We start from the raw sequence: 23,881 nt of genomic DNA, 5'->3' as shown, positions 1-23,881 counted from the left end.
CTCTGACTGCTCCCACACCTGCTCCCTGACTGCTCCCACACCTGCTCCCTGACTGCTCCCACACCTGCTCCCACACCTGCTCCCTGACTGCTCCCACACCTGCTCCACACCTGCTCCCTGACTGCTCCCACACCTGCTCCCACACCTGCTCCCTGACTGCTCCCCACGCCTCTCCCTCACTGCCCCCTTCCTCCCACTGACGGTCCTGCTCCCCAGCTCATGATCCCTGTGTATCGTCCACCAACCCTGCCTCTGCCCGCCTCAATTCTTGTTCAGGCTCCCCCTGTCTGCCTCCTGCTCCCCACCATCCCCTACAGCCCTTGGAAGGAGACTTACCCGACTGGAAGGAAATCTCACTGATCATCATCCAGGTGTCAGCGAAGTAGAAACGGCAAAGGACGGCTTTGCCCACCCGCTGATTCAGGGGGATGGTCACAAACCTCGCACTGGGGTTTTTGTCATCCAAGATGGTGGAAACTCCAACAGGTTCAGACTCCCACTCTGCAATCAGCCGTGGTTTGAACAGACATTCCACCTTCTGGAAGATCTTCACCCCCTTGGAAAACATATTGTTGCAATGCACCTGGCAAGAGGAAAAAGGACCAACCAGACTGAGTTCTTTCCTCTGACTCCCCGTGTTGACACAAGGACCAGGCCTTAGATATGCAACCAATGCACTGTACAAACCTAAAATCCTGGGGCCGCTGGGATGTGCTGCCCACTTCGGGACTGGTGCAGAGCGAGGCTGGGCAGGAAGCCGCCTTAGCCCTGCTGGGCTCCCGGTGGTGGCGGCGGTGGCTGGGAGCCCCTGGGCCCTTTTAAATTGCCCAGGAGTGGCAGGCGGGGTCGGGAGAGGCTCCTGGGGAGGTGCGCGGGAGCGGCAGGCAGGGTCGGGGGCAAGACCCAGCCCTGAACATTGGTGGAGCCGGGCCCGTGGGCACTGAATATTCCTGGAGCATGAGCACTATGGGCCCCTATAACTCGCCACCCCTGCCTAAATGCAAATAATCACATTAAGGAGAAAGGCACCATGTACTGTACAGCATCTGGGACCAAGAACAAGAGGACAAGGCCTCTGGCTTCTGGGGGCTGCATCCTGAATTCTGCAGAAAACTGGAAATTCGGTTGTAGCCCAGACACATTCGCGAATGGAGATGAAGGTGATGGTTTGTAGCACAGCAGCGTCTGTGCTCCCCAAGTGGGGCCTCACCAGGCTAGTGCTGCGCTATTTCTTTGGAAGCAGGGAATCTGTGAATACTGCACGTGTCCACTGGACAAGGGGCTGGATGCGCCACAGAGACGCTTGGAGGTCTCGAGGGTTTGGGGGTGCCAATGGCTAACCTGCAGAGTAACAGCAGGCCCTGCGAGGGGGGTGCGTGTGTTGGCCATGGCCAGTGGAGTTGGGGAGCTGACCCCAGCAGGCACAGATAAAGCTTCCTCACACTAAGGGCAGGTGGCAGCAAGGTGCCTCACAATGCTGGCTACCCCCGCGAGGCATCACACCAGCGCCCTGGAAGGAAGCAGGGAAGAGGCTGACAGAAGCAGCAGCCATATTTCATCCAGCCTGAATACAACTGGTCCACAGGCGGATCAATCGAGGATACAGCTGGACAGGGACTGGCTGCGTCTAGAAGTGCAGTAGCAAGCAGACCAAGAGCAAGAATGAGCAAACTGGGAGCAAGAGCAAACAAACGGGAAAACAGTGTCAGCACGAGGAGAGAGAAGAGGATCAGAGCCAGCACCGAGAGAGGGAGAAGGACAAGGAGTGGCATTATCAGCTCGAGGTGGAGCTGGCACCAGCAGAATCCTAGTCCAGCCGGTGAAGCCAGGCACCAGGTACCTGTCCTGGTGGGTGGCATAGATTCCAATTTACTTCCTCACTTTAGGGAAGGCGGTGACATGGGTGTGTTTCTAAATGCTTTTGAAATGGAGTGTGAATTGAAGAAGTTGGGGCAGGAGGACCTGATATGGTATCTGGCTCCACGACAGACAGTCAGGGACAAAGGCTTTGGAGAGTTTCACTCTATGGACAGGGAGGACTATAAAGATTATAAGTGATGTAAACAAACGTCGTTGCAAAACTTTAAACTGATCCCTGAAGTATACAGGAGAAGGTTTCAAGGAGTTCAGAAAAACAGGGGACACAACCTACGTTGAGGTTTCAACCCAATTTAGGGATTATGTAAGAAAATGGGGACTTGGTTGGGGGGGTTACCACAGTCGATGAGCCCTGTGAATTACTGGGTTTAGAACAATTCTATAACTCTGCCACCCTGACCTAAAAACCTGGTTGAGAGACAAAAATCCCAGAGATGTAGCCACAGCTGGGAAATGGGCAGAGCAGTACACAGATAGTCGACCTGGGTTTGACAGAAAACCTAACAGAGATGGAATAGGATCAGGAGACAGGGATCAGGCCCAAGCTGAGACCCACACCCAGGAGCAGGGAAACCACCTCTGAGAAGCCCTGAGACGGTAGGGAAATGCAGTGCGCCATATGCAGCTAGTGTGACCCCTCTGCCCAGAATCACCCAACCCACCCGCTGAGGCCCAGTGCAGTGCTGGAAGGGGAAGCGGAACCTGTCTCCAGGCAATCTAACGAGTGCAGCTGGCCTGTAGTAGGCTGCCTCCTTGGCTACCGTCCCTGACTGGCGGGAGGAGTCAGCAGACCCGCTCTTAAGCCCAGCAGCCATGGCTGTGTGGTGAGTGCTCGAAGCATTCGCCCATAGCTGCGTTGGATCCCGCGCCTGTTTGTTCCAACCCTACTCCTGCCTCAGACCCAGCCCCACTCCTGCCTTGGCCGAGCTTTGCCCCCGTCTTGCCTCACTCCAGGGAACCTGGCTTTGACCCTCAGCTCCAACTCTGGACTTCTGACCCCGGCTCTGACCTTGGGCTCCAATTCCTGGCTACTGACTCCTGCTCCAACCAGTAGGCATGACTTCCCCCATCCTGATCTCTGACAGTTTGAGCAGCCATAAAAGCACAAAAAATAAGGGAACTACAGCCGATATGGTGAGCATGGACCCAAGAAAGGCCCAATATCTTTGTCAGAGATAGTGGGAGCCCTACAGACCTGAAAGCTGCGCTGCCTTCAGCTCTAGCCCCTGCTTCCCATGAGCCCAAGCTCCCCCTGCCTGACAAGTTCAGTGGCAACTGGGACAAATTTTGTGGTTCCTAAATCAGTGTTGACTCCAGTTTCTGCTATGCCTGCAGTCACACCCTGCGTTACAGGTCCTGGGGAGAGAAGAGACCCATCAATAGTCTCAACCAGATCTGGATGGACTGGATGTGTATGGTGGGGACAGCATGGCTTAAGTCCACAAAGTTACCCGAGGCCTCCGAGTCGACCGAGGCCTCTGTAGTAGTAGGATTTTATGTTTGTATTTTACATAATTTAGAATGAAGGATAAAGAATAATAATGTAGTATGTTTAAAATGTATCGGTGTATTATTTGATCATATCCTGCCAGCCACCCTTTTTGAATAGCAGAAAGGAATGACCTAATGGGCCACAGGTAGAGATACATCAGCCAGAATTTGTGTCTGGACTGATTTCAAGGCAGTGACAGACCTTTGAGGGTCACCAGTTTGTTGTCGGTTTAGCATTTTACAATAAGTAAAAGAACATCACGATTGTTTTCTTTTGCATTGCAACTTGATGTTCCTGTTCCAAATGGTTCTGTGTAAATTAATTTTGTTTTGTGTGCGAATGAGGAATGTGTGTGTTAAGAGATACGTGTGAAGGCCATCGCTGAACCAGATGGTCTAGGGAGGAACCGGAGACAGACGCAAGGGCACCAAGAGGCTGCAATATGCCCGTACTGGAATGTCAGAGGAGGGCAGATTCTAAAGATGAGACAGGCATCTATCGATGGGGACAGGAGAGCAGTGATAAAGAATGAGAAGGACAATTTAAGAAAACAAGCACTCGTCAAACAACAATTAATTACAGCATGATGGAGCAAAACTCATTGGTCCCAATGAAGGAAAATCACTATATAAACAGAGTGCCTTGCCATGAAACTTTGGGTTTGTCCTGCCAAAACTTCCCCGGAGCATCGTGTCACGATCGACGGAACCCAGCTCCCCCCTACGGGTGATCAACCTAGCTGGCCACTAGGTTGATCTGGACTCTGGACTGGTAACTATAACATTGACTGGCGGGACAGTGTGTGTGTGTGGTGTGATTGAATGCATATGCTAATTGTATCTTCAATAAACGCAGCGTATTGCCTTTTCCCCTGAAAAAGATCCCATGTGCTTCTTAGAAGCATAACACCTCTAGAGGGATCTCAGAGCTTTCTGATAGTCAAATTAATTCAGAGTTGCATTGGAAATTTACTTGGGAATCCTACTGCATTGGCTGTGGCCCATGGATACTGGGAACCGCCGGAGGGGAAAGATGACCAGCTTGGCTTGGACCACCTCCTAAGGGCTGAGGACCTGGCATTTCCTGGCCCCAGCCCCACCCAAAACTTTGCTGGACACATCAAGGCAAGATGGCCGGGGTCCTCACAATATAAGCACAAGCGTAAAGCCCGATGTTGGTTCTTCTCCAAGTTGAAGAGGTGCGGGCGATCCTGGTGAGCTAGCATGAGCTCTGATGCCAGTCAAGACCTGCATGTGCTTCAAGATCAATGACAGCCTGACCGAATGCCACAGAAAAAAAAAGGTCCTCCCTGCTCCTGCTATTCTCAGCCCCAGAAGGTGGGGTTCGGGGCACCCTTCTCCCCTCCCCAGCAGTCCACACCAACGCTTGTCGGCCGCTACCCTGGTGATGGCCAATCAGCATCCAACACATCTCCAACTCTCTCTCTGGCTGCAGCCCCTTGAGATGCCCGACACCATCGTAGAGGCACTGGTAGACTTGAACACCTCTGGTAATTTCATGGATCTGGAGTTCGCCCGAGCACACAAGCTCCCCATCCAGTGCAAGGTCTCCTCCAACTTAGAGGAGTCCACAGACGGGTCACTCCTTTCATTGGGACTGGTCACCCACCAGATGCCTTTTGAAGCCACCAAGAAATACTCCATTTTGGGCTAATTCATGCACTGCATTCATTAGCTGTCCTTGGCATCCCTGGCTCGTCGCCCATGATTCACGCATCTGCTGGTGGTCAGTCACAATACGCTTTGACTCCCTGTTTTGCTGACAATCCTGTTTCCCTAGTGCCAACTGGGGACCAGCAACCCTTCACGGTTTACTCAGTCCTCCAAAGAATTCAGAGACACAAAGAAAGGATTCAAAAGCAACCCTGGCAACTCACTGAACTTCTCCAACAGCTTTAGGGACCCCTGTTAAATACCAACACTATGCTGATGTGTTCAACAAAACGAAAGCCAATGCTCTCCCACCACATCACAGCTACAACTGCTCCATCAACCTCCGGCCAGGGACAGAGGTTCCTTTCAGGCGCATTTATTCTCTCTGAACCCAGAGTTACCTTGAAGAAAACCTGCAGAATGGGTTCACTTGCCCTTCAATGTTTCTAGCAGGAGCCTGGATCTACTTTGTGGCAGAGATGGCTCCCTCTGGCCTTGTTTGGACTACCAAGCTCTGAACAAGATTACAGTCTGAAATTGGTACCCTTTACCACTTGTTAATGAGCTGTTCGAAAGACTTTGCTCTGACAAGGTCTTCACAAAGTTGAACATTCACAGAGCTTATAACCTGGTGGGGATCCGTGAAGGAGATGAATGGAAGACCACCTTTTGGACCAGGTATGGCCTCTTTGAGCATTTATAATAATAATAGGAGATATACCTATCTCCTAGAAATGGAAGGGACCTCAAAAGGTCATCGAGTCCAGCCCCCTGCCTTCACTAGCAGGACCAAGTACTGATTTTTGCCCCAGATCCCTAAGTGGCCCCCTCAAGGGCTGAACTCACAACCCTGGGTTTAGGAAGCCAAAGCTCAAACCACTGTGCTGTGTGGGTTGTGCAACACCCCAGCAATTTCATAAATCCAGCATTTTGTAAATGACATCCTTAGGGGCACGCTGGACCAATTTGTCATCATTTACCTGGATGACATCCTTATTTTCTCAGAAAGTCAGGCCCTCCACAATCATCAGGTGCGCAGCCTTGGAGAGATTCTGCCAAAACCACCTCTATGCAAAGCTTGAGAAATGCGAGTTTGGTAGGGACAGAGTGGAATTCTTGGGCTATATCATCTTGCCTGAAGGACTCACCATGTACCCGTGTAAGGTAGAAGCAGTATCCGACTGGACCACGCCCAAGGACATACGTAGGGTGCAGCAATTCCTAGGGTTTGGCAGTTTCTACGGTGTTTTATTAAAGGATTCTCTAGCCTGGCTGCACTCATAAAGCCACTCCTGCAAAAGGGGGCCAAGTTTGTTTGGTCCATGGATGCTCCCTCAGATTTTGATTGACTGAAGAGGCATTCACTTCAGCATCCATTCTGCTTCACCCACTAAACCATTTAAGATGGAAGCCAATGCCTTGAATTTTGCCATAGGTGCAGTATTATCTCAATATGTGGGCTCCAGCAACCAACTCCACCCTTTTATTCTTGGAAGCTAACCCCAATGGGAAAAAAAATTATGATATTTGTGACAAAGAGCAATTATCAAGGTGGCTTTCGAGGAGCAGCGCCGCCTCCTAGAAGAAGCCCAATTCCTGATGGATCACAAGAACCTGGAATATCTACAAACTGCTAGACACCTTAACCAGTGCTAGGTCTGCTGGTCTCTCTTTGTCACTAGCTTGGTAACTTATCACCTAGGTATGAGAAACGGGAAGGCGGGTGCCCTATCCCGCAAAAATGAATCTCTCAAATCTGGTGAAGAGAACTCTGCCACCGTGCTCAAACTATCCAACTTTGTCTAAGGGACAATCAACAACAGTCTGACATCCTCCATCCACTCCCTGCTCCCCAATGACCGAGTGATGTGTGTATCCAACCTCTGATTTCAGATTAGAGAACAGCCTTCTCTATTGTAAGGGTTGTATTTATGTTTTGGGGGGAGGGATCGCTCAGTGGTTTGAGCATTGGCCTACTAAACCCAGGGTTGTGAGTTCAGCCCTTGAGGGGGCCATTTAGGGATCTGGGGCAAAAAACTGTTTGGGGAATGGGTTCTGCTTTGAGCAGGGGGTTGGACTAGATGAGGTCCCTTCCAACCCTGATATGCTATGGAGGAACAATCTAGCCTTCAGGTATTGAAACTATGGCACAATTTGCCTCTTGCGGGCTATTCTGTCCAATTCAAGACCCAGAATCTGGTCTCAAGGAGCTTCTGATAGCCAGGCCTATGAGCTTACATCAAAGATTATATAAAGTCCTGCCAGCCTCTTCACATGTACCAAGAACCCACAATCAAAACCCTTAAGTCTCTTCCTGCCTCTGCCCACACTTCCACAGCCTTGGACTTCATTGTAGAACTGCCATGCTCCCAGGGACAGTTGGTAATCCTGGTGGCCATCAACCTCCTAACAAAAATGGAGCACTTCATGCCATGCTGAACTGTTCCTACTGCATGGGAGACAGCTCAGCTCTGCATGGAAAATGTTTTCCACTACCACAGGTTATTGACAGGTATTATAGTGGATCAAGGACCCAGTTCTGGTGGGAATTTCTTGGACTTCTTGCCATCGAATCCCTCGCCTCACCCAACGGACTAATGGGCAAACAGGGAGGGTCAATCAAATCATGGAGCAGTATCTTCGCTGCTTTCTGAGTTACAGGGCCGGCTCCAGAGCTTTTGCTGCCCTAAGCGGTTGAAAAAAATAAATAATTAAAAAAAACAAAAGCCGCAATCGCGATCGGCGGCAGCTCCACCGCGCCGTTTTCTTCTTCGGCGGCAATTCGGTGGCAGGTCCTTCTCTCCGAGAGGGACCGAGGGACCCGCCGCCGAATTGCCGCCGAAGAGCCCGACGTGCCGCCCCTTCCCCTTGGCCGCCCCAAGCACCAGCTTGCTGAGCTGGTGCCTGGAACCAGCCCTGCTGAGTTACCACCAGGACGACTGTCTCCCCCGCTGTGCTCTGCTGAATTTGCATATAACAATGTAATCCACACCTTGACCCATAGCCCATTCTTTGCTAACTTTCACCCCTGCTTCAATCCAGATTTACCCATGAGGTCCCTAGTATCGGATGCTGCAGACTTAGCCTCCCACCTACACTGGGTGCATAGGAACTCAAGAAACACTTGCAGTCTGCCAAAGAATCCTATAAACACCTCACGGAAGAAGACCACGAGGCTGCCCCCAATCTGGGCATAGGGGACAAGGTGCAGATCTCTGACCAGAACTTAAATCGAGCTGCCCATCCGCCAAACTAGACTACCAATATCTAGGCCTCTTCAAGTGTATAGCTCGGGTAAACCTAGTGGCCTTCAGGTAACAGATCCAAGTCCTTGAAGATACACCCCTTCTTTCACATATCACTTTTAAAGCCTTACACTGAGAACCCATATCCAAACCCTCCAACCCCCCACTGCCACCCGTAACAGTCTGCGGACAAGAGTATTGGTCCACTGAATCCTCAACTCTAGAGGAGTTGGGGGAGAGCCCTAGTACCTGGTGGACTAGGAAGGCTACAGTACGGACAGGCAATCTTGGGAACCGGTAGACTACATCCAACCTCAAAGCATTTACCCAGAGCTGTGTTGGTTCCTGCACCTGCTTGTTCCCAGCCCTGCTCCTGCCTTCAACTCAGCCTTGCCTCACTCCAAGTAACCCAGCTCTGACCCTCAGCTCCTATTCCTGGCTACTGACTCCTGCACTAACCACTAGGAATGACCACCCATGTCCTGATCTCTGACACAGCTCAAATACTTCCAACTCCAGAGAGTGCCAAGGGTGTTAATTGGCCAAGTAGCTGTAATTCACAGCCAATTAACACCCTCAGAGCCCCCTGGAGTCCTGTGTACACTGTCAATGGAAACTGAGGTCACCCTATGTAGTCTAAAAAAACAGGAGAAATTAGCACAACCTCAGTTTACAAGGGCTGTGTGTACACATGGTCAAATACTTCAGGCTCCAGAGAACTCTGAGGATGTTAATTGGGTGTGAACTACACCTAAGTGGCCAATTAACATCTCTGGCTTTCCCTGAAGTCCAAAGTACTTGATCATGTAGACTTGCCCTGACTGACTGAACCTCTGGAGGGAGATGGTATCTAATGTCAATGCTGAGCCATTCACATCCCATACCACTGTGCACATGTCCTGCTGCACCCTGCTGGGGGCAGATCCAGCAGATCGCCAGGGGGAGCAGAAGGTGGTAGTTAATGGGGGGACATTCACTTTATGGAGAGATACTGCGACTGCTAAAATGATAGTTAAGCCCCATCTGAAGGCCCATCAAATGCTCACCCTCCCTGATTGAACTAACCTCCTTATCTCCAGACTGATTCTTGCCTGCATATTTATACCTGCCTCTGGAAATGTCCATTACAATGTGCATCTGACGAAGTGGGTATTCACTCACGAAAGCTTATGCTCCAATACGTCTGTTAGTCTTAAAGGTGCCACAGGAGACTCTGTTGCTTTTTACAGATCCAGACTAACACGGCTACCCTCTGATACTTGATAATGAGGGCTCTTTAACGGAGCAGACAAAGGCATAGCATGCAAGGCATGGCTGGAAGCTGAAGCTAGATAAATTCAGGCTAGAGATAACAAGTAAGTTTTTAATGCTGAGGGTAATTAACCACTGGAACAATTTACTTAAAGATGCAGTGGATTCTCTGTCACTTGAAGACTTTAAACCAAAACTGGATTTCTCAGTCTAAAAGCCACGCTCTCGCTCAACCACCAGTTGTTGCGCTGGATGCAGCAATCATTAGCTGAGGTTTCTCTGTCCTGTGTTGAGCAGGAGGTCAGGTTAGATGGTCCTAATGGTCCCTTCTGGCTTTAAAATCTATGAACCTGTGAAATGGACAGGTCAGTTATGCACAAACCATCTCCTTTCATCGGTTTTAAAGTCTCTACTTTCAGTTTTCACGAATGTCTCTTTCTTTATCATGAGCAAGGGTGTGTCAAGGCAGATGATTTATCTTCTCTATATCATTCCTTAGTTTCTATACCTCTATTTTATCCCCTCCTCTATTTAAACACTCCAAATCTTTTCAACCTCTCCCCAGGGGTTGAGCTGGCCAGTTTGTGGTAGTTGGTTTAACTGTACTTTTCCCAGGGCAGTTGGTCTAACTGTATTTTTCTTGTACTCAGGAATCTCTGCTTTCATTAAAAAAAAATGTAAATGGTTGTGAAAATGCCCTTTAACTTGTGAACGAATGAACCTGAATTGATGGCTCTGGGAGAGATGTACACTTCCCCCAGTTATTGCCGAAGATCATTCACTGGAATGACCTGATGACAATGTAGCTCTTTGACTGTCATTGAAAGCATGGGAGAAAGAGAAGGGACAATCAGATTGCAAAGAGCTACTGCGAGTGGAGTCTTGTTTGGGTGTCTTGGTTTGGCAAGCGAACTAGGGAAGCTGTGTCTGTGGGCAGAGTTTGAGAGAACATCTCTCTCTTTCCTTCCAATTTAATCCATCTCCCTTCATGCCTCTACCAGCTTCTAACCATTCTCATCACCTGTCACTGGACCCTTCTTTTCTGCTGTATCTTTCCAAGACGGGGTGACCAGTACTGAACAGCTTTCCAGGGAAGGACATCATACCAATTTATATAATGACATTATATAAATTATATGTTATTTCCTGTCCCAGGTACCCTCACAGTTTTCTCTCTAGTGTCATTGCACACTAAGCAGGTGTTTTCACTGCAATGTCTACAGCTATGCCCAGATCTTTTGCCTAAAATGTTATAGGAAATGTAGATCCCAACACAAATCAGTCCTCCCAGTGTGCATTACTTGGCGTTTGTCAGCACTGAATGTCACCCATCATTGTAATGCCCAGTCACCTAATATGCTCAGGTCCCGTTGAAGTTCCTTTCAGTCTCCCCTAGTCTTGATTTACGTAAATTTTCCCATCTGACTGCTCACCCCTTTTCTACATGATTAATTAATATACTAAACGCTGACTCTAGTACCAGATTCTGTTAATTGATCTCATCTTTATTAATCTTACTGTTTGTTTTCTACCTCTTAACCCGTTTTTAACTCATGACAGAACTTGACCTCTCACCTTTCACAAATGACAACTCATACGGGACTTTGCCAACAGCTGTTTGAAAACACAAATAAACTGCTTCTTCTTTATCAAGTATTTTACTGGCACTCTCCAAGTACCACAGGAGACAGGAGAGGCACGTCTCTCCTTAACCAGAGCTGTATTTCCCCATCATGTCACGGTTATCTAGACACTATATCTCTGTCTTTAATTATTGTTTCAGCCAATTTTCCAGACACGGAAGTAAGACTCATTGGTGTATAAATCCTGGCGTGATCCCAGCACCTTTTCTAAATGTAGTTACATTTGTTATTTTACCGTTCTGTGCTATAGTATCTTATTTTAATGAGCGATTGCATACATTTTTTAGCGGCTAAGTGGATTTGTTCTTAAGTTCTAAGTTCTTTCAGAATTCCTGGTGGTACAACTTCCGTCCTGGCAACTTGTTTCTCTTTAATTTAACAGTTTGTTCTAAGGCTTCCTTTTTCTCCTGACTGTATCTAAGGGTGTCTGATATATTACTTGGTATGTTTCTGTACCTTCACTGAGTGAGAGTGGCTTTTAGAATCACCTTTCCAGTGAGAAAACTTGCATTTGCAAGTTCAAAATATTCTCTAAAATTCACTTCAAATGAGCTGTTTCTACAAATATTTCTGCCCATAAAGTAATTCATTACGATACACTAAAGGCCACAAACAAACAGAGCCAGAGCCAATGCAACTTCGTATTGAAATAAACATTGAACAGAACATGTGTGGAGGTATCAGTCCAGAACCAGAATGCTGAGGAGAATCTGGCATCCTGTGTCCCACACAGACAAAGCCAAGATCTGGGGAGAGGGGAAAGACTGCAGTACCTTCATAGAGGTGAAGTTCCTCTGCCGGTCAAACTGAAACTCCATTTCGACAGAACCTGTGCTGAAGCTCTCATTCTTCCAGCCGACATAGTCATACCCTGGCCACACACGGTACTGGTGACTCTGTGTGAAATCGTCCAGTCCCAGTACGCCATCTGTTAGCTGGCCCAGACCTCCATACAAATGCCTAGCAAGAAACGGCTCATGGTTAGACAGAGCACCAGAGAAGAGAGAGAACAGAATCATAAAAAGAACAGGAGTCCTTGTGGCACCTTAGGGACTAACAAATTTATTTAAGCATAAGCTTTCGTGGGCTACAGCCCACTTCATCGGCAGCATAGAATGGAACATATAGCAAGGAGATATATATACATACAGAGAACATGGAAAGGTGGGAGTTGCCACACCAACTCTAAGAGGCTAATTAAGATGAGCTATTATCAGTAGGAGAAAAAAAACTTTTGTAGTGATAATCAAGGTGGCCCATTCCAGACAGTTGACAAGGTGTGAGGATACTTAACATGGGGAAATAGATTCGATTTGTGTCAAGTATCGTCACATCTTCTTGTCAACTGTCTGAAATGGGCCATCTTGATTATCACTACAAGTTTTTTTTCTCCTGCTGATAGCTCATCTTAATTAATTAGCCTCTTAGAATTGGTATATGTGTATATATATCTTCTTACTATATGTTCCATTCTATGCAGCCAATGAAGTGGGCTGTAGCCCATGAAAGCTTATGCTCAAATAAATTTGTTAGTCTCCAAGGTGCTACAAGGACTCCTGTTCTTTTTGCGGATACAGACTAACACGGCTGCTACTCTGAAACAGAATCATAGACTCTTCCAGGTTGGACTGGACCTCTACTCCTCTCTTGGTACTGAGAAAGGATTGATTTCATTATACCTACGACACCCTGGAGAGACGAGTACCTAGTTTCAGTCCTAACTATCTCCTGAATGTTCCCAGCCACTCCTTGACCCAAAGCAGCTTTTCCTGTTCTGAGGGACAGTGAGAAGCCTTTTCTCTACTCCTGCATGAGACGATGTAGCCAAGTGGCCAGTGCAAAAGCAGAGGCTGGAGAAGATATTACTGGGCTCAGAGCCTCTCCAGAGTCTGTCCAGCCCCTTTGTGGATCAGAACACAAGCAGCTCAGGAACATAAACAGGCAGTTTTCTCTTGCTGAGTGGTTTCGGCAGGGCCAAGCCCTGCACTGGATAAGGCCAGCAGTTTGGGTGCTGATCTGAACCATTTGCCAGTGAGAGCAAAACAGCCACGGACAACTCTTGAGAAAGAAAACGGAGACTCTAAAAAGGGACATTTCAGTTCCACCCGATAGGTGGGGCTCAACCCTGGGATTTTTGCCACTGAGCTGTGGAGGGGGCCGTTTGGAGCTGCCTGCCGACGGACAGCGCTGGGGAGACGGTCACAGGAAGGCTGCTCCTCGTGCACATGGAGTGCACAGTCTGTGCCTCTCATTGGGCTGGCACAGCCTGCTGCACTGGCTCTGCTCCAGGGGCTTGTGCGGACCCTACCTGCTCCCCTCCCCTGGGTCCCTGTGCGCCACCGGGCAGTTACCATGGAGACCCTTGTGCAGATGTGCGAAAGGGGAGTCTCTTCCCTGCCCCTGTGCACCTGAGTATGGGACCTCCAAATCCAGCCTGTAGACAGCAACACACCCAAACTCGGACTCTCTTGAGAGACGGTGGCTTTGGATTTGGGCAGGAATTTCCAGGACACCTGAGTTAACCTCTTAGACGGAAGAGCCCCTATGGAATGAGGATATCATACTTCAGACATTTCGCTCCTGCAGACTATTCTAATGCCCTGGAAACCCTTAACAGAGTTTCAGTATGGGCCTGATTATGTCTCCTTGATCTGTGCATGGAACTCACCTGTGCGTAGAAGGGGATCAGCAACCTCCAGGGCAATTTTTCAGACTAATAGTTTATTTGCTGAAAAATGCACTTGCAGTCAACCCAAAACCATTTGTGACTTTGATATGGAGGAGGAGGGGGCGGGACCCACCTTACAGTCCAGCTGTTAGGGCACTTACTTGCGATGTGTGGACCCAGATCTAAATGACTGCTCTGGTGCAGGGATTTGAACCCCTGTGTTCCCCACTCCCATGCGAGTATCCTAACTGCCAGGCTAGCCTGAGATGGGGCTTTTTCACCTGTTGAAGCTGTTCCACTTTGTATAAATAATTAAATATTGATTGGCGTAGGGACTTGAACTTGTGTTAACTCCCCCTGCCCCGAGGAGTTCCCTAACCACCAGGCTACTGACTCATTCGTAGCCTCTCTCTTTGGATAACGAAACTGTCAGACTTTAACAAGTATCAGAGGGGAGCTGTGTTAGTCTGGATCTGTAAAAGCAGCAAAGAGTCCTGTGGCACCTTATAGACTAACAGATGTATTGGAGCATGAGCTTTCGAGGGTGAATACCCACTTCGTGGGATGCAACCCACGAAAGCTCATGCTCCAATACGTCTGTTAGTCTATAAGGTGCCACAGGACTCTTTGCTGCTTTTACAGACTTTAACAACTCTCTATTCAGCATCTGCAAACTGAGATTTTTTTCAGAGCCTTTTATCTTATCCAAATTTCAGCAGGTTTTCACAGGGACAGACTACAGAGGGTATTTCGCTGGCATGAGGGTGATCCAGCGGCAAAATCTCATGTCCCTGCTCTACAGCATGGAAGCTCTAGAACTTCTCAATGAAACAGTTGTAAGACGTTTTTAACATGTGCAGAACAACATATTTTTCCTTAATTTCATTCTTGGAAACAGCTGACCTGTTTTTGCTGAAACTTAAAAAAAAAAATCAGCCTGAAACAGACACCCAGCATAGAAAACTGTTCAAGTTTGGCAAAGTTAGAACAAACTGAAAACAGGGTCTTATAATGGGAAGATTCTCTATATCCTAGTAAGGAGGGAAGGAAGTAAGTTGATAAAATACAGGTAGGAACTGAAGAGAAAAGTCAAATGAAAGAGAGTCCCATTCAATTACATCACATAATGACAGACAACTGACAAATTTCATAAGTGCTTGGATACAAGCTAGAAGTCTAAATACTAAAATGGGTGAACTTGAGTGTCTGATATTAAATGAGTATATCACAGAAACCTGGTGGAACAATGATAATCGATGGGACATGGTAATACTAGGGTACAAAATACACAGGAATGACAGAGTAGGTCACACTGGTGGGGGAGTTACACTATATGTGACAGAAAGCATACAGTCAAAGAGAATAAAAATCTTAAATTAATCAACCTGTACTATAGAATCTCTAGAGATAGAAATTCCATGCTTGAATAATAAGCATATAGCAGCAGAGATATACTAGCGATCACTTGATTAGGATGGTGATGGTAATTGTGAAATGCTCCAGGAGATTAGACATGCTATACAAAATAGAAAACTTAATTAATAGTGGAGAATTTCAACTATCCCCATATTGACTGGCTACATATCACCCCAGGATGGGATGCAGAGACAAATTTTATTGACACCATCAATGACTGCTTCTTGGAGCGGCTAGTCCTGGAATCCACAAGGGGAGAGGCAATTCCTGATTTAGCTCTCAGTGGAGCACAGGATCTGGTCTAGGAGCTCGAGATAGCTGAGCCGCTTGGTAACGTGACCATAACAATTAAATTTAACATCCTTGTTGAGAGAAACACCAAAGAATCCTGTCACAGTAGCATTTAATTTCAGAATGGGGAATTACACAAAACTGAGGAAGCTAGTTAAGCGGAAATTAAAAGGTACAGTCCCAAAAGTGAAATGCCTACAAGGTGCATGGAAACTTTTAAAAAACATAAGAGATGCTCAGATAAAATGTATACCCCAAATTAAAAAAAAAAAAATGTAAGAGGACCGAAAAAGTGCCACTATCGCTAAACAACAAAGTAAAATAAATGGTTAGAAGCAAAAAGGCATCCTTTCAAAACTGGAAGTTAAATCCTACTGAGAAAATTAGAAAGGAGCATTAATTCTGGCAAGTCAAGTGTAAAGTTATAATTAGGCAGGCCAAAAACGAATTTGAAGAGCAACTAGCCAAAGACTCAAAAACTAACAGCAATAAAATGTCTAAATACATCAGAAGCAGGAAGCCTGCGAATCAGTCAGTGGGGCCACTGGACAATCGAGATGAGAAAGGAACAGTCAAGAACAATAAGGCCATTGCGGAGAAGCTAAACGAATTCTTTGCATCAGTCTTCACCACAGAGGATGTGAGGGAGAGTCCCACACTTGAGCCATTATTTTTAGGTGACCAATCGGAGGAATTGTCCCAGATTGAGGTGTCAATAGAGGAGATTTTGGAACAAATTCATAAATTAAACAGTAATAAGTCACCAGGTCCAGATGGGATTCATCCAACAGTTCTGAAGGAACTCAAATGTGAAGTTGCAGAACTACTAACTGTGGCTTCTGTACCAGATGACTGAAAGACAGGCAATGTGATGCCAAATTTTAAAAAAGGCTCCAGAGGCAATTTTGGCAATTACAGGCTGATAACTTCAGTACCAGGCATATTGGTTGAAATTACAGTAAAGAACAGAATGACCAGACACAGAGATTAACCTGATTTGTTGGGGAAGAGTCAACATGGCTTTTGTGAAGGGCAATCAGACCTCACCAATCTATCAGAATTCTTTGAGGGGGTCAACAAACAGGTGGACAAAGGTGATCCCGTGGATATATAGTGTACCTGGACTTTCAGAAAGCCTTTGACAAGGGCCCTCACCAAAGGCTCTTATGCAAAGTAAGCAGATATGGGATAAGAGGGAAGGTCCTCTCACGGATCAGTAACTAGTTAAAAAACAGATAACAAAGGATAGGTATAAATGGTCAGTTTTCAGAATGAAGAGATATAAATAGTGGTGTCCCCCAGGGGTCTGTACTAGGACCAATGCTGTTCACCATATTCATAAATGATCTGGAAAAAGGGGTAAACAGCGAGGTGGCAAAATTTCAGATAATACAAAACTACTTAAGATAGTTAAGTACAAAGCAGGATGTGAAGAGTTACAAAGGGATCTCACTAAATGGAGTGACAGGGCAACAAAATAGTAGATGAAGTTCAGTATTGATAAATGCAAAGTAATGCCCACTGGAAAACATCATCCCAACTAGACCCTCAAGAGAGAGATCTTGGAGTCGTTCTCTGAAAACATCCACCCAATGTGCAGCAGCCGTCTAAAAAGCTATCAGAGTGTTAGGAACCATTAGGAAAGGGACCGATAATAAGATAGAAAATATCATAATGTCACTATATAAACCCAGGGTACTCCCAGTTTTGGTTGCCCCATCTCAAAAAAGATACATTAGAATTGGAATACATACAGAAAATAGCAACAAAAATTATTACGGGTATGGAACATTTTCCATATGAGGAGAGATTAAAAAGAGTGGGACTTTTCAGCTTGGAAAAGAGATGACTAAGAGGGGATATACCGGTAACAGAGATCTGTAAAACTGTGACTTGTGTGGAGAAAGTGAATAAGGAAATGTTATTTACTCCTTCACATAACACAAGAACCACGGGGTCACTCAATGAAATTAATAGGCAGCAGGTTTAAAACAAACATAGGGAAATACTTCTTCACACAACAGACAGTCAACCTGTGGAACTTGTTGCCAGAGGATATTGTGAAGGCCAAAACTATCACAGGGTTCACTAAAGAACTAGGTAAGTTCATGGAGGATAGGTCGATCAATGGCTATTAACCAAGGTGGTCAGGGATGCAACCCTATGCTCTGGGTTTCCCTAGCCTGTTTGCCAGAAACCGGGAGTGGAGGACAGGGGATGGATCACTTGTTAATTGCCCTGTTCATTCCCTCTGAGGAATCTGGCACTGACCACTGTAGGAAGACAGGACACTAGGCTAGATGGATCATTGATCTGACACAGTGTGGCCAATTTCATGTTCTTAAGCATGCTGGTAAAAGTGACCCTGCTAGAGTGGGAATTCTCCTTCATGGACAGCATGGAAACATAACAGCTCTCCTGGATCACAGCAGCTACTCTTTTCACATAATGAACATCCTTCTATGATAATCCCAATATCACAGATCATGCCAAGCCATTGCTCTGGTCTTGGTTCACCTCATGAAACCCATTATGGACTTCGCTATTATCCCTCGGCTACTATGATGATGGGCAGTGATATAAAACCCATAGATAGAGAGAGAAAGATGTAATTGAGAATTTCTTTTTCTGGCACTCAGGAATGACTACTATTCCTCTACCAAAGAGACGCCCTGTTCCTTCATAAGCCAGGGACATCATCCTTCTTTTCTTTTGGCCATGTCATTACTACTTGGAGCTGTGAATCTCCTTTAGTGACTCCTTGAACAGCTGCTGTGCTAGCAGGCCTCCCACCTGACAGCATATATCAATCTCTCCTCTGCAAATGAGTCTTCCTTTTCTGGAGGAGATTCGATGGTTATTGTGAATGTCGTCTCCACCAGGACCCTCAGCCTGCGTGGGTGAGGCTGTGCTTCTGGAGCTGCAGAAACATTTTCCAAAGGTGTGCTAATGGATGGATTCCTAAAAGGTGCCTCCAAAGGCTTGTGATCGGTCTGAATTAGGACTGTTATTGCTGAAAGTAAACTAATGAAACTTTCTCATTGCATACAAGGCTGCAAGCAACTCTTTCTCACTCTCTGCTTAGCTTTGTTCTGCAGTATTAAGCTCTCATGAGGGATCTGCTACTGGCTTGGCTTTCTTGTATTAAACCTGCTCTCAACCCATTTTTCAAGGCATAAAACTTGAGACTTGTTGGACTGTGGAAAGGGACTGGGTTACTGGAATCTAGAAACTTCTGGAAGGTAAGCAGGGGCAAGATGATATAATTCTACATCAAGATGGCTGACTCTTTTTATTTGCCAATCTTCACTGCTGAAGTCACTGGATAATTGTTTCTCATTCTAAATGTAGTAAATGTGAATGCTACAGATCAATACTGCTAATGGGTGACTAGGTCACAGGGCTCGATTCTGCCACCCGTACTTACCCTGAGTTGTATTTTACTCACTCTCAGATTGGATGAGCTTCTGAAGTCAAGGATCCCCTGGTGATGGTGCATATTGGCACTAATGACACTGCATCATGGGATAACTCATAGATTATAGATAACTGCAGGGAACTGGGAAGGATACTGAAGAAGAATGTCCGAACCATCTTCTCAGAGGTCGTTCCTGTCCCGTGAGCAAAGGAAGGCAGAAGATTCTGGAAGTGAACCGCAGGCTGTGAAGTGGTGTAGGATAAGGTAGAGTAACACTGATCCTCTTTCTACAGGAAGAGGGGGCTGGTCAGTGTGGATGGCCTCAATCTCAGCAGAATGGGAACCAATCTCCGCAGGACAGGCTAGCTTGCGTAGTCGGGAGGGCGTTATAGTAATAGCAAATGGGGAGGATGAACAGAGGGAAGATATGAGGACTTAGCTCAAAATAGAGATTTTGAGAACAACATTAATCAAGAAGCACATAGACATGAAGAGAAGAAATTAATTGCCTACACACCACTGCTAGGAGCTTGGGTAACAAACCAGATGAGTTGGAATTGTTTATGAGCATAAATTTGATCTAGTTGGTATTACTGAAACCCAGTGGAAAGATTCACATGACTGGAAAGTTAAAATCAATGGTTATAACTATGCTTGGCAGATTGGGATTGGTCCTGCTTTGAGCAGGGGGTTGGACTAGATGACCTCCTGAGGTCCCTTCCAACCCTGATATTCTATGATTCTATGATTTTTTTAAATATAATTCTGATGGATAATATCAATGTTTATTTTTAAGCATTTTAAATTTTTTAATCTATTTAAATGTTCATAGTTGCAGGAAATTATGGGAGATCAGACAATATTTATTTAGTGATAGTAGATGTTGAGATTCAAAAAATTAAAGCTTTGTAATCATTAAAGCAGAAATTGTCAACATCAAGGGTAAAAATATCCAAAGTAAATATCTGAAATCAAACTGATGAGATGTTTACCACACTCTTGCCCAGAAAGGGTTAACGAAGACCGAGAAGGGGGCTAATTAACCCCACAAGCCACAGCTGAGGGGAATCGGGTGGCTAAGTAATCCCATGACTGAGACAGGCAGCCCAGTTGAGGAGGAATGAGCTGGGCTGGGACTATAAAGACAGGGAATTGGAAGCAGAGGGGTGGCTGGGAAACTCTGCAGTTGCTCCCTGGGAGAAGGGAGGTGCTTTTGGGCTAGCAAACTCAGAGAGGGGGGAAGGTAGGGTAGGGCTCAGGGAAAGGCAGTAAAGTCTAGAAGGGAACAAACATTGATTACTAGCTAGAGTGTCCCTGAGGTGGAACCTGGAGTAGAGGGAGGGCCTGGGTTCCCCTACCAGCCACTGAGGAAATGGCACCATAGGGCAGTGATTGAGACGGTTCATATGCAGAGAGACTTTGAAAGACTTCGGTACCCTGGAAGGGGAAAATGCGTAGAGTGACCTGGCAGGAGGTCTCATGCTGTGAGAGAAGAGCTGCAGACCCAGAGAGAGAGGCGGAGAGATGGCATGCAAAGAGGGCTGACCCGGAGAGATGGCATGGAAGGGGCGCTGACCTCGTGAGCTATTCTCCAGCATGACCAGGAGGAGGTGCCATCCTAGCAGTGAGTGAAGGGCCCCATCACAGTTGGTGGAGAATGCGGGCAATGATGGTCACCCTGATACAAAGGGAGTCTGAAAGACTGTGCAGGAGATTGCCCCTGGTAGAACGGGAGTGTGAGAGACTCAAAGACGGTTTGAGACAGCCGCCCCGATACAAGGGGAATGGGAAAAGCTATAGAGGCAAAGGGACAATGGAGCTGCCATGGGCAGAGGCCTTCTTTGTGAAGGGCGGGTGTACCCTCCCATGCTGGACCACAGAGCTGCCATCCACTGCCCACCTCTACCACCTGATCTCCTCAATGCCAGTGCAGGTCTAGCCAGACCACCAAGTTGTAACCCTGAGGTCCCAATGGTGGTTAGAGAACCTCAGTCCTAGAAGCAGCTGTAGTTTGCATTACCTCTGTCTTGCCTAGACTGAGCCTCAAACATACGGCAGTACCCTCCACCCCCCCATGGAGCAGCAGATGGGTTAGCAACATTAGTGATCAACAATAGCAAAGGCAGCTGACACATCTAGCAGTACAAGCAGGGAGGCCTGATCACTGTCCATCGCTAGGAGATCGCTGAGCGACGCAATAAGTGCAGCCTCAGAGTCAAACCCAGGTTTGTACCCAGCCTGACACGGGTCACAGGGCTCTGACGCAGACAAGTACTGCGAGAGCTGTGTTGCCACAATTCCCTCCATCCTTTTAACCAAAAGGGGAAGGCAAAAACCTGGACAATAGCTGGCCATGTAACAACGGTTGTATGCAGACCCCCTTCATCCCGCCGTCTCCAGCAATGGACCCCAGTACTTTCCCGCTAACCTTCACCAGCCAGAAGGGCATGGGTCTGATGCACTACAGGCCTGCATGTCCTTTAGGGACAGTATCTACCCAACACATCACCAGAGGAATTAACACAACCACATCCCTCAACTAGCAAAGTGGCCGATTCCAGAAGGATTTTGGGACTAAAAGTATAGTGATAGGCTCAGGGACAAAGAGGAGACAAGGTGCAGAGTGCCAGAGAGAGACCAGGGCTGCCAGTCCCACCTGCGCTCCTGGAAGCCATCGTAGGTTGAGTCATTCAGGTAAATGATGGGAGAGCCAGGGGCTGCTATCGTCCCTCCCTCAGGGATGCTGTAGGACGCCAAACCATCTAGAAAAGAAGGCCACAGAGCTGAGAAAACACGTCAGCAGCAGCTTGTCGTTTTCTCTGTCCACAGGATTTCCTCTTTCTTCTTGATCTGAGCAAACACTGGTCAACAGGGAGCTGTAAGGGCCTGGCACTCACTGCAAGAGTGGAGCAGCCAGCGTGTCCTCATCACAGTGCTGGGGACAGGCAGCCCAGGACCCTGGGTAGCCCCTGTAGAAGGAATATGGAAACGGTTCCTTACCAAACCAGATGCAGCCGTAGAGCTCCACCCTCATGCAGACAGTCATGGGCAGCTCCGTTACAGGGATCACCCGGATATAACGGGCAATGATTGGGGGCCGAAGATCTTTCAGGACCACATCGTATGTATCAATGTTGCCTTGAATCACCTGGAAACAGAGGATGACTTAAGTGACCAGCTGCAGACACAGCAGGACACACACTCATGGCCTTAAATGCAGCTGGAGAGAATGAGCCTGGAAAACAAAGCACGACTGCCTGACTCCGACCCCCGCAGAGCCCCTCACTGCTGTGTGCGGGGCGGGGGCTTGGGAGAAGCTGGGCTCTGCAGTTTGGAGACAGTGGGAGAAATTCAATTCTGGTGTAAATCCGGTGAAGCGAATAGACTTAAACAAAGGATGATTTTGGCCCAGAATGGTCGGCATGATGGAGCCCTGAACCCTCTGCCTCACCAGCTGACATCCCCTTTTCCCTCACTTTAGAGGCTGTTCATGATATAATACATGATAAATTTAAAAAAATAATTATTATTGATAATAACAAGCTGACAACATGAAGGAGCAGCAAGAGACTTGTGATTGCTGGTGATCCACCAGCAGGAACCTTTTGTTATCCAGGATGTGTCATTCATTAACAAGAGAATCAAAAGCTGGCAATCAATGTTCACTGTGCTCTAGTGTCAGAGAAAGCAGCTCATTATGACCTGCTGAGCATTTCCAGTGATGGAGAATGTCACTGCAATAGTTAGCATTCCACCCAGAGCTGGATTATGGTCTGGGCCTACCAGGCCCAGGATCTGGGAGTCATGTGATTATGTCTGAATCCCAGCTACATTAAGAGAAAAAAAACAGTTGCTTGTTCTCAAGGGTGCTGAAAAAAAAAATCTTGACGACATGACCTGGGTGTAACTAATGTAGCACCGTCTGCCTGAGTCTGAAGAGAGTCTGAGACGATAGCTCTGGGAGGGGCAACAGTTCTGAGTATAACCAACATAGCCTTCTTTTACAGACAGGCATCCGGCATACCTCCTATCCTACCCAACCCGTCCCTTGGCCTACTGATCGACAGCCAATCCACCCCCATTCTGTATGCCCTCCCCTCCTCAGACGAGGGTGCTCGGGGTGGAGGCCTGCTGCACTCAAGGCAGCAGGAAAGATGGCTCTGCAGTTTGTAGTTTAGGTGAGGAGAGGAAACACCCCTGGCTAGTGGGAAGGTGGTGGGCACATGGTGCCAGACCGGGATTTCCACATGTCTTGGCTGAGCCTCCAGGCATGTGGGGCCTAGGGGTTAGCCAGGCGCCTCAGTCTCCGGTGAGAGGAATGGCTGGTGCTCGAGGCTCGGCGATAGAGAATTGTGCCGCATATCCTAGTAGACTGGGGACTCAGGCCCTGCGGCAGAGCCCTGGGCAAGGTTTAGCATTGACAGAGGTGAGATGCTCTAGCGACAGGCAGCAGGCAAAGGTAAAGGGGGACTGTATCTCCTAGAATTCAAAGTCTCTGCAGCTTTTACAACTGCTGTGGAAAGCCCAGAGGCTGTGTTGAGGGGAGAGGAGCCCTGTAACCCCCCCCTACACCCACCTGCCTGCCCTGCCGATCTTTCCAGGAGATCCAGCGCTCCCCAGTGCGGCTGTAATTGATGCGGTAGGCACGGGCGAACTCTTTGCCTGTGGCACGGGCATGCCGTCCCTGCGTCCCGATCAGCGTGATGAAAAAGAGCTTGTGCAGATCGATTTGGAGGAACTGCACATCTTCCGGCTGCAACAGGCCTGCTGGGCACCACGCTCCATCCCCTTCTTCCCTCTGCAACCTGATGGGGTGAGAGATGCACACCTAAAAGGCCTTACTCCCAAGGATCTAGCCTTCCAGGTACTCCTACCTCCCAAGGAAGGAACTGCAGCATGAAGGGCA

General features: G+C 47.5%; 1 protein-coding gene across 5 annotated transcripts in view; it reads right to left on the bottom strand.

Annotated features, from left to right (window-relative positions):
- LOC123352293 (discoidin domain-containing receptor 2-like) overlaps nt 1-23,881 on the bottom strand; it is a 174,289-nt gene that overhangs the window by 38,393 nt on the left and 112,015 nt on the right. For all 5 annotated transcript variants that reach the window (XM_044992152.1, XM_044992151.1, XM_044992153.1 and 2 more), the window contains 5 exons: nt 23,552-23,780; nt 21,976-22,123; nt 21,632-21,737; nt 11,956-12,142; nt 337-583 (listed from right to left, as the gene is read on the bottom strand). In XM_044992152.1, coding sequence (XP_044848087.1) covers nt 337-583; nt 11,956-12,142; nt 21,632-21,737; nt 21,976-22,123; nt 23,552-23,780 — 917 coding nt within the window. The remainder of the gene's footprint in view (nt 1-336; nt 584-11,955; nt 12,143-21,631; nt 21,738-21,975; nt 22,124-23,551; nt 23,781-23,881) is intronic.

This window comes from Mauremys mutica, chromosome 18 (genome assembly GCF_020497125.1).
Source record: "Mauremys mutica isolate MM-2020 ecotype Southern chromosome 18, ASM2049712v1, whole genome shotgun sequence".
Taxonomy (NCBI): Eukaryota; Metazoa; Chordata; order Testudines; family Geoemydidae; genus Mauremys; species Mauremys mutica.
Note: the sequence above shows the minus strand (reverse complement) of the source record. Positions and strands in the feature narration are given on the sequence as shown.